General features: G+C 51.2%; 1 protein-coding gene and 2 long non-coding RNA genes across 7 annotated transcripts in view; 2 read left to right on the top strand and 1 right to left on the bottom strand.

Annotated features, from left to right (window-relative positions):
- GABBR2 (gamma-aminobutyric acid type B receptor subunit 2) overlaps nt 1–16,359 on the top strand; it is a 370,697-nt gene that overhangs the window by 296,017 nt on the left and 58,321 nt on the right. For all 4 annotated transcript variants that reach the window (XM_086416036.1, XM_086416038.1, XM_086416039.1 and 1 more), the window contains exon 12: nt 10,592–10,699. In XM_086416036.1, the coding sequence (XP_086272162.1) occupies nt 10,592–10,699 (108 nt within the window). The remainder of the gene's footprint in view (nt 1–10,591; nt 10,700–16,359) is intronic.
- Nucleotides 1,877–2,621, bottom strand: LOC147367228 (uncharacterized). The gene is made up of 2 exons (XR_015169946.1): nt 2,370–2,621; nt 1,877–2,236 (listed from the first exon to the last, which is right to left on the bottom strand). It is a non-coding gene; the product is annotated as an uncharacterized LOC147367228 (long non-coding RNA).
- On the top strand, nt 2,973–3,979 carry LOC147367227 (uncharacterized). 2 transcript variants are annotated; one of them, XR_015169951.1, is made up of 3 exons: nt 2,973–2,984; nt 3,450–3,552; nt 3,852–3,979. It is a non-coding gene; the product is annotated as an uncharacterized LOC147367227 (long non-coding RNA). The 2 variants fall into 2 exon arrangements; XR_015169952.1 differs by lacking the exon at nt 2,973–2,984 and adding an exon at nt 3,087–3,098.

Raw genomic sequence — 16,359 nt, 5'->3', positions numbered from 1 at the left:
TGGCAAAACCTCCATCTTTCTGTGCCCTTGCTCTGCTAGATCTGGATCAGGGACAGACTCGGGGCCTGAGTCAAAGCCCAGCTGCTGTACTTCTGCCACCTTGAGTGCAGAGAGAAGCCTGGAGGCAGGCTGTCAGGGAGGGAAGCGTGATGCACGTGAGACCTCCAAGGGCACTTACTTGGACGTGAGCCCCCAGTCATTGCATAAGCCAGCTCAGCCCAGCGCTGCTCGGATGGCAGCGCTGAGGAGTGCAGCTCCGCTTTACCTCCCAGCTGCCTCCACTTGCTGAGAATCCCGACTCCTTTACTGTTTAACCTTTTATTAAAGTAAATACACACATGCACATTTCATAAGTGTATAGCTCAGTGAGTTTTCGCAACTGGATTCAATTGTGAATCTAGATCAACAAACAGGCCCTTACCAGCATCCCAGAAGCCCTTCCTACCCCATTCCAGCTACTGTCTGCACCCTTCTCCCCAGAGTAACATCCTAACTTCTGCCCGCACAGACAGTGCTGCTCAAAGGGCACGTAAATCACCTGCAGATCTTGGGGAATTCAGGTGACTGTTAGGTCTGGGGTAGCTGGAGACGCTGCAGCTCAAATAAGCTCTGGGGTGCTGCTGCTGCATCCACAGACCACAGTTAGAGTAGCAAAGTCAAGATTAGAAACCATGCTTTATTATTGAGTTTGTCTGTTGGAGACCAGTGATGTAAGACAATGGAAGCACCAGAAACCTTGTCCCATGAGGATCAGCGGGAGGAGGAAAGGGGATCATAGACCTCTACCTTGGAATCTCAGAAGCAGGGCCATCCATCCAATCACAGGACAGAGCGCTGGGTTCTGGGTCCTGGAGCATGCTCTCAGCCGCCCACCCTCTCACAGGTGTATGAACGAGCTCTGCATGGGCAGCAGCTGGGAAGGGTTGAAATAGTGGGGGGTACAGGTACTGGATTTGGAAGCACAGTGTCCTCTTCCAGCCCTCCTAGAGATGCTGTGCTGTGCTGTGCTAAGTCACTTCAGGCATGTCCAACTCTTTTCAACCCTATGGACTGTAGCCCTGCCAGGCTCCTCTGTTCAAGGGATTCTCCAGGCAAGAATACTTGAGTGGGTTGCCATGCCCTCCTCCAAAGGATCTTCCTGACCCCATGTCTCCTGCATTGGCAGGCAGTTTCATTACCACTTAGCACCACCTGGGAAGCCCCCCAGAGATACTAGGATTTTATAACTGACTCAAAAGGCTACCTGGGACACCCAACTGACCTCCCAGTAAACTGAAGAGTGATAGGAATTAGCGATGTTTTCAAGTGAAAGACCATAAGTTATCTGTGATTATTTTTTTGCTTGGAGAATTTTTTGTTGTTGTTTGAGACAGTTGAGAGAGAATCTGATGTAAGAATGTGGTTTGGGGACTGTTTCAGCCTGTGATCCCATGATTTTGTGGCTGGCCACAATAAAGAGCTTTGTGATTTCAGAAGGTGGCTGGAAAGCTAGCCCAGGGGAAGCCCACAAGCTCTGATGGTGGCCTTTCCTGGCTGGTTTAGAGCAACTTAGGGCTGTGGTTACAGGGACTGGTGCTGACAAAGTCTGTTTCGACCAAGTAGGACCCTGGGCAGGCTGCAGCCTTCCCACCCGCCGTCTCCTCTATGCTTGGCCATCAAGGGCCTCCAGTTGTGAAAAGTTCCCTAGACCTCTAGCTTCCAGAGGAGGGGGCTGAGGAGAGTGCCAGGGGCTCCCCAAACCTCCAGCAAATGTACAGATGATGTCCCTTCATCCCACACACCCTCACACGGGTTACTGCAAGCCCGGATCCTTGTCTTATAATTCATTCATGTATGTGATAACATTTCCCAGGCACCTCTATCTGCCAGGCTCTGCAGGCCCGGCGTGGGACACACAGATGACTGCCCACAGGGAGTCCACAGTGCAGATGGGAAGATGTAGTTAAATAACTCCCATTCAGTGTGTTTTATGCCCTGATGCAGACAGGCCTACATGAGGGAGTGAGGGCCAGATGCAGAGGGACCAATCGGGGAGACTTAAAATAGGAGACCCCCTTAGAATGAGCTGCAGTTATTTCTGGAAGTCCTGAAAGATGCCTCCTGTCTGCTCACAAGTTCCCTAGCAGCTGCAGTCCTTATGGCATATCCACCTCCCCTTCTCATTCCAGCGGTGGAATGGCTGGGAGAAGGACCTCAGTCTGTCTTCTTTGAAGAAAGAATTCAGCAGAGACCAAGACTGTGAAAAGATAAAAGGGTTTATTAGAAGCCCAGTATGTGTGGAAGAGCACATGGGTGAACTCAGAGTGTTTTGTGTGCAATAGGGGCGGCTTAGGTTGATTATATGGGGCGGGGGGCAGTTTTCCTGTTACCTCTGGCCAGTCATCATGCTTGTACCCATATTTGGTCTGACTCAGGGTCCTGACCTGGTGGCACGCGCATCTCTCAGCCAAGATGGCTTCCAGTACAAAGGTTTCTGGGAGGTTGGCAGGATATATTAGGAGCTGGTGCCTCCTCCTCCTTTTGGCCCTCCCCTGGAGTGAGGGCCTCTTCTGTGCATGCGTCAGGCTGGGCCCTCCCCTTGGCCACAAGAATGAAGATGTTGTCTTCATTGTCTTTCACCTGATCTGGATCCAGTGCTCCTGCTGGTATCTTATCTTGAAGTGTCAGCAGAAGCCCAGGTGCAGCTGCTCAGCCCAGAGCCTAAACTAGTTGCAGCTGCTCAGCCTGGAGCCTGTATATTGCCTGCCTCACTTCTGCTCTTGCCCCCGCACCCACTTATCCACATCTTCAGTCCACAGAGCTGCGTGGAGCCACACATCAGGCCCCCTCCCCAGCACACACCCACACCCGCCTGTCTCCACTGCCCGTCTCCACGCTGTGCTTCCAGGAAGCTCCCCAAGCTCCAGCCACTGGAGGGCTGTCGGGGGGAAGGGGAGAAGGGCCTCCTCCCTGCTTCCGAGCCGGAGTCAAGGCCACCAAGTACAGTTGAGTGCTTTGTGCACTGCACAATGCTGTTGGTGTCAGGAGTGGGCAGGCGCTGAGTTCAGCCTGTGATCTGCTCTCCGGGTCGAGTTCTTCAGCTTGTAGGTCTTATGGAGGTGGGGATCTTTCACAAAGGGTCTCGAGGGGTTCCTGTTGGACACTCTTCCTCTCAGAGAGGGGGCAGCTTTCTTTGATTTGCACCAGGGCTCCTAAGATACCCCATTGGCCCTAACTCGAGTCCCAAAGTACCCTTGTTTGTGCCATGAGCCCTGGAGTTGTTCCCCCAGAAAGTCTGCTGCTGTTGTCTAGGCACTAAGTAGTATATGGCTATTTTGTGACCCTGTGCACTCCAGCTCGCCAGGCTCCTCTATCCATGGGATTTCCCAGGCAAGAATACTGGAATGGGTTGCCATTTCCTTCTCCAGGGGATCTTCCCAACCCAGGGATTGAACCCATATCTCCTGCAGGTGGATTCTTTACCACTGAGCCACCGGGGAAGCCCAGAAAGTCTTTGCTGTACTCTAAACCCTGGAAGGATTTTCAATGCAGATCTTACTTAAAGGACCCTGGGTAAGACAGAGTCTTCTGGAGCTGTTTCTGGAGCATGCTCTTCAGAGGCACCCTGCGTTTGGAAGCACTGCGAATCTCTCCGGCACCCACCCTCTCCCCAGGAAGACAAGGCAGGCCCTGGAGATCCCAGGCTGAACCCTACCCTTTCAGCTCCAGGCTATAGCACCTCATGGTAACGGAGGTCTGGGGCTTGCTTTTGGATAGTCTGGGTCTCCCTTGCCTGCCTTCTCACTATTGATCATCTCGGGTGGATGGTCAGAATGAAACAAAAGGCCCTTTTTTCTAACCTTTCTGGACAGCAGGCAAACAGCTAACCACCCCGCCTGCCCCCCGCCACCCAGCATCCATCCAGCCGACACAGCTTCCTCCACCCCCAGACATTGGAAGAACGGAACTGTGGGAGGGGCTCTGTGTCTCTTTCCCTGCTAGTCCCAAAAGAGCACTGAAAGCCCTTCACTCTGCCAGGCAGGCCTTCCCGAAATCAATTGAGCGAGCGTCTAAACAGAATTGTTTCAGGTGTAGATTTTTCTTTCCATCTGGAGATGTGCACTGTTTTTTCCTTCTTCGTAGTTGAGACTAAGATGAGCATTGCCTCCCATGGTTGCTATCACACTGTGTGCAGAGGGGCCAGGAAACTTTATGGCTAAGGAAAGAAAAAGGAAGACTTTAATACAAGTCTACTGATTCATCAACCCAAAGTCTTAAACATTTAATTAGAATAAATATGTTTAAGACTTGGGTTGATGAATCAGTAGACTTGTATTAGAAACAGGGGCTTCCCAGGGGGCTCAGTGGTAAAGAATCCTCCTGCCAGTGTAGGAGATGCAGGTTTGATCCTTGGGTCAGGAGGATTCCCTGGAATAGTAAACGGCAACCCACTCCAGCATTCTTGCCTGAGAAATCCCATGGACAGAGGAGCCTGATGGGCTCATCTGTCTCAGTTGCTTCAGCTGTGTTCGACTCTTTGTGATCTGATGGACTGTAGCCTGCCAGGCTCCTCTGTCCACGAGATTTTTCTCGGCAAGAATACTGGAGTGGATTGCCATGCCCTCCTCCAGGGGCTGGTGTTGCAAAAGAGTCAGACACGACTTAGCAACTAACAACAACAATTAGAAACAGAATCATTATAGCCCTGCAGAACCTTCTAGTTTATTTGGCATCATAGAACCACCCAGAAGGAAGATACATGGGATGAAATCAAATAAAACTTCCCCAGTACAGGAAATGCCCCATAACACCCTGATACACAGGGTCCTCCTAGGTCTGCTTGAATCCATGGAGTGATGGGGAGCTCACTACCTCACAGATCCTTCATTGCAAGGAAGGGACCACTGAGGCCATAAGCTCAGCCTCCTTTGCCATTCAGTGCTCCCAGTTCCCTCTGTGGTCTTCCTTTCAAGTGCTTGCACATTTTTGGTGACAGAGATCTCATTACCTCTTAAGCGAGCCCACCTAGCCCGATCACCCCCTCAGTGCTGGATCCAGAGATTTAAAGGTGGGCAGTGTAGGCTCTGCACCATATCGTAGGGAGAGGCAGGCAGGTAATCAAATGGACATGATCTCAGTGTGACCAGCACAGCAGAGACATGCGTGAGAACAGAAGTCGCAGGGAGGAGGCAGCTGTGACCTCCTTGCAAGACCTGGGAGGGCTTCTCAGAGGGGGTGGCCTGTGAATCTGGATTTTGGAGGACTCATGAAAATTTGCGAAGGAACTTAGAGAGCGGGGATGGCGTTCTGAGCGGAGGAAAGAGCCAGTGCCGGGCCCCCAGCGTGAGCTGTGTGGTGCGCGGGGACGCTGAAGCAGTGTGGGATTGCTTGGATGAGAAATGCTGTGTGGAGTGTGGCAGGAGGGGTGTGGATGATGGAGGGCACACCCTGCTAAGAATCTGGAGTTTAACCTGTGGGCTTGATGGGGCAATAAAGGGTTTAAAGTCAAGGAGACTTGCTGAGATTTGCTGTGGAGGATTGTTCCTCCTTGGGGGGGTGTTTGATGGATGAGCAGCAGATGAGCTGAGGGGCAGGAGGCCAGCTGGAGGCTTGTGCCATGTTCCCGTCAGCAGTGATAAGGGATACATGGACAAAAGCCAAGTCTTGATTAAGAACCTCAGTCCTTTACACACCTTCGTTCATCTCATCCACACAACCACAATATCAGATACATTAGTTGCCCCCACTTCACAGATGAGCAAACTGAGGCTCAAAGAGGTTATGTGACCTGCCCAGGTTCACATAGATAGTAAGTGACAGAGCAAGGACTGGAACTTCTGTCAGTCTCACTCCAGAGTTCCCGCTCGTAATGGCTCATCTGGATGGCACCACGGGAACAGAGAGGAGGGGTTACTAACAAGAGACGTGGGAATAAGACTGTCGTCAAAGTCCTGGAAGCAGACGGAGTCCACCTGGGTGCTTCACTGGAGAGGTGCAGTGAAGGGACCACCTACACAGGTGTGGGTGGGGTTAAGGCAGCTGGTATAGAGGCCATCGCAGAGAAGGCAATGGCACCCCACTCCAGTACTCTTGCCTGGAAAATCCCATAGACGGAGGAGCCTGGTCGGAGGCTGCAGTCCACGGGGTCGCTAAGAGTCGGACACGGCTGAGCGACTTCACTTTCACTTTTCACTTTCATGCATTGGAGAAGGAAATGGCAACCCACTCCAGTGTTATTGCCTGGAGAATCCCAGGGACGGTGGAGCCTTGACAGGCTGCCGTCTATGGGGGCGCACAGAGTCGGACACGACTGAAGCGACTTAGCAGCAGCATAGAGGCCATCGCAGGAAGCCCTCACCACTCCTGGGCCTGAAGGGGTAAAGAAGGGGGGTCTTCCTATACCCAGAGAGGCCAGACCACACATGGAGCCCAGCTGAAGCCAGAGCTGGCGCAGATGCTGCGGCCACAGGGAGTGCACACCCCATCTTCTCTCTCCTGCCGTCTCCAGTCTCCTGATGGTACCCTCCATCAAGACAGAAACCAGAGAGCAAAGGAGCTGGGAGGTGCTGGCATGGGGCCCCACCTCTTAGAGCATGGGAAGGGTGGCAGAAGGAGAAGCACTTGGGGACTGAATAGGGAAGTGAGGGGGGAGAGGAGAGAGTTCCTGGGGGACTTCCAGGTCCCTATTTCTGGTGACAGGTGGATAAAGGCACCATCCCTGCCTGAATCAGCTGGCAGTGGAGCTACTCAGCAGAAGGGCTGATGGGCTCAACTCTGGCTCCGGAGTGTGAAGTTTTGATGAACACCTAAGTGTCACCTTGGTCTCCATGATGGCGGCATATGCAGGTCTGGAGCTCGGAAGAGAGGTAGGAGCTGGGAAAGAGCTAAGGGCATTGTCAGCACAAGGAGAATGGTTGATGCCTGAGGGTGGGAATGATAACCCAGGGACTTTTAGGATACTTTTAGGACAAAGCGGGCTCAGGACTGAGCCCCAGGACCATTTCCATCTTAAAATGATGGTGGCAGAGTAGAGAGAGAAATTCTACCTCCTTTTGCAAAGGCCAAGCCCAGGGGTAACCCTGAGCAGAGGCAGCCCGAGGTGGGTGGCCCTGCTGGTACGGGTCCCACTGTCCTGCTTCCAGAATATTTCTTCTATTGTTGTTTCATCATTGTCTGAAGAGCTCCTGATTGTCTCCAAAGGGACATGAATCCCCTGGGATCATCTTGTGGAGGAATATATTACAGCCTTTACTTACTTTATATGTAGAAAAAATGAAAGAAATTAAGCTTTAGTAAAATCTAATGGCAGTGGGTGTGTATGGTGGTCTCAGGCAGGAACTCTCCTGAGGATGGAGTGGTTGGTCAGCTGTGACACCAGCCAGCCCCAGGGCATTGTGTCCAGGGTCCCGGGATGAGCCCCAGCTCAGTGATTCTCTAGGAGGACTCAGCATAGAAGTGTACTCACAGCAATGATTAATTACAGAGACAGAAGGTAAAGCAAAATCAGCAAAGCGAAAAGGCACGTGGAATGAAGTCAGGGGAACCAGGTTCGAGCTTCCCAGAGCCTCTCCCAGTGGACTCACATAGGATGCCCCTAATTCCCCAGCGCTGACCTGTGACAACACATGAAATGTATACCCGGGAACTCAGCAGACACTCAGCGCCCACGGTTTTTACTGGGGGCCAGTCACCTAGGTCCCCTCTCCCGAACACTTACCCAAACTCCAGGCTCTCAGAAGGAGGGCAGATTTGTGGCATAAAACGCACTGTTTGCACAAACCGTTCAGGCACAGAGTCACTCTTATCACTGGGCAAATGGTGGGACCCTCCCCAAACCCAGGTTCTCAGACACCAGCTTAAGTGAACCTTGCCAGCAGGTCTTGGGCCCTGTAGGTTCCCTCTTTTCTGCCCCGGCATCCTCGCCCGTTCTTTGCTTTCAGTTTATGGCACCATATTGCAGTTTCCAGATGCCCAGTTAAATGTGTATCGTCGAGTTTTAACTAACTTAACTCATTTGTACTATTATGTCTTAATAAGTTTGGCCCTACAGAGTAGACAAGTGGCCTGAAAATAATGGCCCCAGAGAAAGCATAAGTCAAAGCAAATATAATAATGCCAAGCATATTGGAGTAATACTTTTACCCAGGTAAAAGGTCTTTGAGGTCTTTGTCTGCCACATTATGAAGAAAAATATTCCATCTCTTACCGTTCTTTTTAAAATGTCCTTGTTCTGTATATATTCATGTTTTAAATAGTTTTTGCTGATAGAGGAACATGGTCAAAAACACTTGGAGACCACTGGTCTTCACACAACCACTAGCTCTCAAAGCGTGCTGAAGTCAGCCAGGGAAGTGTTCTCAGGCTGGCCAGCTGCTTGCCCAGGTGAGCTGTGCTGGCAGCTGCCTCCTGGGCAGGGTGGACCCGGCTGGGGTCAGGAGGCTCTCTGCGGGACAGGCAGCAGGATGTGGAGGAGAAAGGGCTGGACTAGGTCAAGGCCTTGAGTTCCAGGCTTAGCTCTGGAGCCAGGCTGCAGGGTTGAGAGAAATACCTCAATGCCCTGAGTCTCAATTACTTCATCTACAAAGCGGTTTTCTCACTCAACTGGTGACTCTAGAAAAAATCTCCCTGGTTTTGGTGGTGGTTGTTTTATTCGTTTGTTTTTATCATTATATACTTAGCTTCTGACCTAGTAATCCTTATTGAATGAACAGATGAACAAATGAATGGATGAGTGAAATGATCTGTGAGGTCCTATGTAACTCCAGCAGGCTAGGAATGTGAAATCTATCATTGAATAAGCTCAGGTCTAAGTTCCCAGTAATCGACTCCTTCCCGTCTCTGTTCTGCTTACTTTTCTTGCATCCTTGTTGTATAATATGGCCATCCTACACCTTCTGTAGAGTACGGTGATTCATTCTTGCCTGTCTGGAATTTTCAAAATTAAAAAAAAAAAAAGATTGAGTCCTCACCTGTACCGTTATCAGCATTCACACCTCATGTGTCTGTGTTTCTGACCAGTCACCGTAATGCTGTTGTCTTTCCTTAGGGGGTTGGTCTTTCCATCTCCCTAGCCAGTTCCTATTTTTGCAGATAAAATGGAAAGGGGAAATGTTCTGTCTCTAAGAAGCTGGGGAGCCAAGTTACTAAGAGGCAGAGTGAAGGGACTGCATGAAGGGAGCGTATCTGGGAAACTCCTATACAACTGCCCGCAGCCCTGGGCTGGATGGGCCGCTGAGGCCTGGCAGATCTGCTGGGCTCTGGACATGGAGAGCTGACCTGTCCACCCTAGCTGTCGCTCTCTTCCCTACTATACCCACCTTCCTGCTGAGTTCAGCCGAGGCAGGTGGGGGCCTTTCAGAGGTTAACTCAGCTCAGCAGAGCTGAGGAAGAATAGAAGAAAGACCATAGTCAGGGCTCACAGAGCATACAGCCTTTTTGTCCCTGTGAGTGGGAGGCCCCAGAAAGTAGTGGCACACAGCCCAGGGCTGGGCCGTGTTTGGGGGCCCAGGAGATGCGTTTCCTGGGTCTTGGAGGGTGTCCAGGCCAGCCAGTGAGGGTGGACTCAGGAGAGGCTGGGGCCTGGCCATGATGGCAGTGCAGGTGGGGAGGGGGGCACCCAGGAGCCCCCACGATCTAACAGATGGTTACCAGCCACCCCTACCTGCAGGAATCAGGCTCTCTGCTCTTATCAGGGCTGGTGGTTTCTGGCAGCCACCGGCCTGGGGCAGGGATCAGGGCACACTTTAGTCCTGGGGATCAGGTGAGAGCCAAATAAAGCCTTAGTCCTACTAAGCAAGGACCTCAGGTCCAAGTGTGGGCTTGGGGACCAAGGCTAGACCCAGGCAGTGTCACTCCTGTCTTTCTCTAAAGGCCTGAAGAGATAGGCCCAAGGTGGGAGTGGAAAGGTTACAGCCCTTCTCCCCTGGCCTTCCACCCCATCACTGAGCAGCCCCTCATGATGCCGGGGAGCTGGGCTGGTGCAGCTGCCAGCCAGGTGTCCCCGGGGCCAGTTCTGGCTGAGTCCTGCCCTGCCTAGAGGCGTGGCCGGGTCACTAATACCAGAGAAGGGCCATGCAAGCTTGTTGTCCTGCCCCATCTCAGCCCCCATGGCTCAGCGCCCTCCCCTCCCCACTGTCTACACCCCAGGAGCAAGGAGTACTGTAGAAGAGCTTCCTGGGGCCACCTGGTCTCCTAGAGACTTGGGTGAGGAGGCAGAGAAATCAGCAATTACAGTCACCTCGCAGGCACGCAAAAGGCCATCAAGGAAGGAAAGGAGGAAGGGAGGACCGGAAGGCTGGTCTATGGCCCCTCAGTGGTCCTGGGGACCCTCTGTGCCTCTCTCAGTGACTGGGCTGTGGGCCCATGGAAGGCAGAGTTTGAATCTCACATGCCTCCGCACCTCGGGCCCTGGGTCTGGTGAGTGGTCAACAGAACTAAAGGTGTATCAGATTGACATGTGATGGAAGGACTGTTGATGCTAGTGAAACTCCACCATATGTGAAGTAGAGCATCTGCCCCTACCATCCAGAGCCCCACTGTTGGGACACTTTCATAAAAGACAAGGTCCGTCCACCTGGGAGATGTTGACCCTCTGTTTTCTCATGGCCTCTAGGTCAGGACCTGGATTCTCACCGTGGGCTACACCACCGCCTTCGGGGCAATGTTTGCAAAGACATGGAGAGTCCACGCCATCTTCAAAAATGTGAAAATGAAGAAGAAGGTAATGGCTCCTTCGTGGCAGAGTATTTGCAGTGTTCACCCAGTATTTATTCTTAAAAGACTTCTTAGGCACCTACTGTACAGCCAGGCACTGGGCTGCTTGCTGAGGATTCAAGCTAAACACAATCCTCCCCGCTTCCAACCCAAACCCCCAACATCTTCAGCCTCCTGGGGAGATCAGACGCTTTACAAATTGTTTACAAGACAGGGTAATAAGGGCTGGTTGGGTGCGTATGGGGATACTGGGGCACAGCACTCAGGGAGGGGTCGGTGTAGTAAGTGACACCTGTGCTAAGACCTGGAGGCTGAGAGGGAGGCAGAGGCTGAGGGGTTACCCATCTCCCAGAGGGAACAGTGTGCAGGGAGGCCTGGGCAAGGGAGGGGAGAGTTCAGCTGCTGAGGGGTCCATGGGGACAGGGTACAAGAGGAGGCTGCAGGGGAAGGCAGGAGCCACAGTTAGGAATTTGAACTATAACCTGTGGGCAGTGAGAAGCCCTTGGAAGAGGAAAGTGAAACAGGGAAGGGGCCTGATGCAGTGCTGCCATTTTCAGAGAGGCCCTTAGAGGACAGGAGCCCTGCCTTCCTGTGGAAGGAAAGCGTTTGCCACCCGTGTCGTTGGCTGTAAACACTGTGTTGATCAAGCTCAACCCTTAGGATGCATTCAGAGAGCTTTCCCCACACTGGTCTTTTTTAACTCCTCCAACAGCTGGCACTTATTTTCCCTTACTCCTAGAGAAAAACTCAGGCAAATCTTCTGACTTAGAAGATTGTGTGGTCAACAATGAAAAAATGGAGTCCATCATAAGATTCAAAACCCCAAACTGCATTCAGAGGCAGCTCCTCTCCCTCCCCCAGCTTGTCCTGAGCAGCCGGTCACCTGCCCTGGAAGAGGAGCGGCTGTGGATGAGCTGCCTCTCTGTCTTGCCAGGCTGAGTTTCTTCCCCACCATCCCATCTCCAAGGTTTCCGAACCCTCCAGAGTTGGGGCTTCAAGTAGTGGAAGGGGCAGGGAAGACCTCACTTGCCAGGAGCGGCATTGACCTTGCTGCTCCTGAGAGGATAAGCGGGCCCTTCAGGCGCTCATGGGCTTCCCTCATAGCTCAGTTGGTAAAGAATCCGCCGGCAGTGCAAGAAATCCTGGTTCAATTCTTGGGTTGGGAAGATCCGCTGGAGAAGGGATTGGCTACCCACTCCAGTATTCTTGGGCTTCCTTTGTGGCTCAGCTGGTAAAGAATCTGCCTGCAATGCGGGAGACCTGGGTTCGGTCCCTGGACTGGGAAGATCCCCTGGAGAAGGGAAAGACTAGCCACTCCAGTATTCTGGCCTGGAGTATTCTGTATAGTCCATGGGGTTGCAAAGAGTTGGACACAACTGAGAGACTTCCGCTTTCACCTTAGGCTCTCATGGAGTCCTTCTGTGGGATTTTCAAAGCCCCCATTCCTGGGACTTACTCTTCTGCAGTGCCCCATGGGGGCAATACATGGGGGAAATACTCCCCTGCTTGGCCACTTGTAGCTCCTTCCCCAGGCACTTGGCAGTGCCTCTCTCCTGGGCTCTCCCCTCCAGCTTGCCTTGGGCACAGCCCTCCCTCACCTGGAGCCCACACTGCTGTTCAGGAGGCACTTACACATCCTTCACTCCTATACACTCAGGGGTGGAGACTGATCCGGCTGCAGCCGCTTCCCCTCTTCTGCTCCACACTGGAGCAGCTGACCCGTCATCCTCCCAGGGGTTTCTCAGGCAGGAGTCAGACATAGGCTCACCAGGTCCCCAGGCTGCAGGGAGCCTAGCATTCAAGCCATCTGAGTGTTCTTCTTAAGCCTCACTCTTGATCTGAGGTCATAGAGAAAGCATATCCCCCATCCTGTCACCTGGAGATGAGGTGAGATAACATCATGACACCACTTTTCAAAAGTCCTCTTCTTGATTCATCTCCCCCTCTACCCCCCACATCCCCCCTTACACACTGTTTAAACCCCTGATGTATGTAAAACCCATTCACAGACATCTGCTTCGAAGATCCTGCACTGTGACCTCACCCTGCTCTGGATCATGGTGCCTCTTTTCCAGTTCTTCATCCCAAACTTGGATTTGCCATCCTGTTGCCTGGGTCATGAGCCCTCGCACCCATGCACATAGCAGCGAGCCCCAGGCGGTGGGGCCAGCAGGCACAGCAGGAGAGCAGGCTTCTACTCCCTGCTTCACCGCTGACCTGCTGTGGGTCCTTTCGGCAAACCTCTTCATCTCTTCCCTGCTGAGATGAAGGGCTTCCCTGGTGGCTCAGATGGTGGAGAGTCTGCCTGCAATGCCGGAGACCCGGGTTTGATCCCTGGGTCAGGAAGATCCCCTGGAGAAGGAAGTAGCAACTCACTCCAGTATTCTTGCCTGGAAAATCCCATGGACAGAGGAGCCTGGTGATCTACACCCCATGAGGTTGCAAAGAGTTGGACACAACTGAGCGACTAACACACATGCACTTCATCTCTCAGGGCCTGTTTCCTTGTCTGTGGAATGGGGGTGCACTGAAACGGTATTGTCTCCTGAGCTGTGATTCTGTCTCTGCCCAGTGGTACCTCTCAGGTGTCAGCCCCACCACCCGCCCCTTCACCACCAGGGCTATTCTAGGAACTGCTCTCCAGATGGGGGAGGGGGGCTGTAGCCTCGTTCTCTGTTCCCCGCCCCCACTTACCGGACCATCTTGGGAAAACTACAGGCTGCGTTTGGAGGGAGAAAAGACCTCGGGTTTGCCACCCACTGCCTGTGCTCACCTGGAAGGCCTTGCTCTCACTGGGCCTCAGGAGCATTTGTGACATACCTTTCTGTCTGTAAGATGAGGAGCCTGGCCACCTGGTCCTTCTCAGAGCTGACAATCAGAGCACATTACAGTCAAACGGGAGCTTTTGAAAACTACAAGAAGTAACCCAGCCCACACCTCCTGGGCTGGAGCTGGCCAGTAGGAGTTACTGCTGCTGCTGCTGCTAAGTTGCTTCAGTCGTGTCCGACTCTGTGCGACCCCATAGACGGCAGCTCGGCAGGCTCCCCCATCCCTGGGATTCTCCAGGCAAGAACACTGGAGTGGGTAGTAGGAGTTACTAGACTTCTCCAAATTGTACTAATATACAGCCTGGGTTTCTGTCTAGACCAAGGTTACCCAGAGTATAAGTTGTAAAGCAGCATCATTGGCATCACCTGGGAGCTTGTTCAAAATACAGTTTCTTGGGCCCCACCCCAGCCCTCAGAGCCAGGTTCCTGCAGCCCGGGAATATGTGTTTCCACCTGCCCTCTCAGCGAAGCTGATGCAAGCCAAAGTTTGACAGGCACAGGTGACTTCTGGGGCCCCTCCCGCTCTGTGGCTCTGTCATTTATGAAAAGTCCATCGAGGTTTTGAAAACTTAGTATTGGTTCCTTTGTGTCAATATGTGATTCATGCATATTATTATTGGTAGTAAAGAACTAGTCTTTGTTTTCCAATACTCATGTGATCACTAAACAAGAACACTCAGATTGTCTGGCAACAATTGGCAAAACATGCCAGGGAAGACTTCAGGAGTTGAGTTGTCTGAAAACTCCACGGAAGCTGGAGCTGTGTGGCCACAGCCTGCTATGCTGCCTGGGACAAGGGGACTTGCTGCACCCTCCAGGGGTTGGGCAAACTGAGAGCCAGGCAGGTGTCCAGGGAGGGGGTCTGTCTGAGACACTGTCGAAGGCTTTGAGTACAGGATTCAGTCACCAGTTTAGTCTGTTGTGAAAATGATTTAAGCCAGGTGAACACACCTTTCCAATGTGAGACATATTTTGCTCTAGGCTTTCTAGTTATTCCAATAACAGCCTTGTGGCACTAGAGCTGAGTATCATTTGTCAGCCAAATTAGAGGAAGTTAAGAGGATATAAAAGATATGTTTACCTTTCCCAGACCAAAATCTCAAGTCAGGAACCAGATCACTTTGAAAGGGTTGTAGCAGTCACAGGGCAAAACTAGAATTGAATTCTCCTTGGTTCCAACCTTTTATGGAGCCATAAGGTCAGTTTCTATTGTCATTGTTTTGTATTTTCTTGGCTTTTTTTTAAGTTTAGACTTTTTAAAAGTGAGCCCCTTAATTTTTTTTACTGACACATATACAAGATTTAACTAAATTTGTAAATGCAGTCTGACACTTTTTTTCAGTCTTTTCACCCTTTTCTTCCTTCCTTAGCTCCCACTTCATCTGTCTTCCCTCTACCCACCGTGTCATGCCTTCCCCAAACACACACAAATACAAACTTTACCCCATATGCCTACATTTTTAAAGACATTAAGCAACACAAAGCCTGCTAAAGGAAGTATTGACATGTGGTGACTTAATGCTTCTAAATTCAGTATTTTTATAGTATGTAACCTTTTGTTTTCCTAAAGATCAATCGTAAAATCTTGAATTGAGAAGCCTCACTACCACCATCTTTATTCTGCCTCTTATTCTTACTAGCACCAAGTTGAAACATTGAGACTAGAGCAGTAACTCAGAGATGAGTCAGCCAGATGTTTTTGGGAAGACAAAGAAAGTTTGCTACATATATAACTCGATACTGTTGTAAATAACACCATCAGGTTCAGAATTTCATCCAGGCTCAGCTTCAAGAAAATGCCAGGAGAGTATCTGTCATCTAAGTGATGGCAGGAAGGCAGGGCTGCTGGTTGTACAATCCGGGGGCACCATCCACGCTCTATTCCTTCTGGAACGGCGTCGCTGAAAGTAGGCAATGAGCTGAATCTAGTGGGAGACCAGTATGAATCAAGTCAAAATATCTGAGGTCTTTAGAAGAAATAAAGAAATGCCATTTTCTCAAAAGAAGATGTCAGCCAACTTTTCCTGTAAAAAGTCAGATGGTAAATATGTTCAGCTTTGCAGGCCATACAGTCTGTCACAGCCACTTAACTCTGCTGTTGTAGAACAAAAGTAGCCAGAGACAAACGCATAAATGCATGGATGTGACTGTGTTCCAGTAAAACTATTTACAAAGGCAAACAGTGGGCCAAATTCATAGTTTGCTGATCTGTGCCCTGAAAAACCATGGGGAGTAACATTTAATAATAATAGCGGACATCTACTGATCAGGAACTGTAAACCAGACTATGCTGCTGCTGCTAAGTCACTTCAGTCGTGTCCAACTCTGTGCGACCCCATAGACGGCAGCTCACCAGGCTCCCCCGTCCCAGGCAAGAATACTGGAGTGGGTGGCCATTTCCTTCTCCAGTGCAGGAAAGTGAAAAGTGAAAGTGAAAAGTGAAAGTGAAGTCGACCAGACTATGGTAATCTATCAGTTTGTGTGGTCATCATCCCCTATAGTGTAGATGAGGAAACTGGCTCGGATGGATTAGGAAATTTACCAAGGACACACAGCTAGTTAGTAAGACTTAAACTCAGATCTGATTCCAGAACTTGATATTTAATTGTTCCTGGGTGCCTTCACTCCCAATCTCTCATTCAGTGAGGATGGAGGCTAGTAACCTCCTAGCCTCAGAGAGAGAACTGAGTTTCATGGCATCAATGTGCACAAACATAACGGAGAAGAGTTTGTGCAGCTTTTGAAGAGAAAGCTGAACAATAAGAAAGTCAGGGAAGCTGGGTGAGCATCAAGTAGGGAGCCCCCTTCTAGCCTGCCCTAAGTTCCTCGGGCATTTCTT

Source organism: Bos grunniens, chromosome 8, assembly GCF_055505025.1.
Source record: "Bos grunniens cultivar Pamir isolate PY7600 chromosome 8, Bosgru_T2T1.0, whole genome shotgun sequence".
NCBI classification, from domain to species: domain Eukaryota; kingdom Metazoa; phylum Chordata; class Mammalia; order Artiodactyla; family Bovidae; genus Bos; species Bos grunniens.
This window is presented reverse-complemented; position numbering and strand designations above follow the sequence as displayed.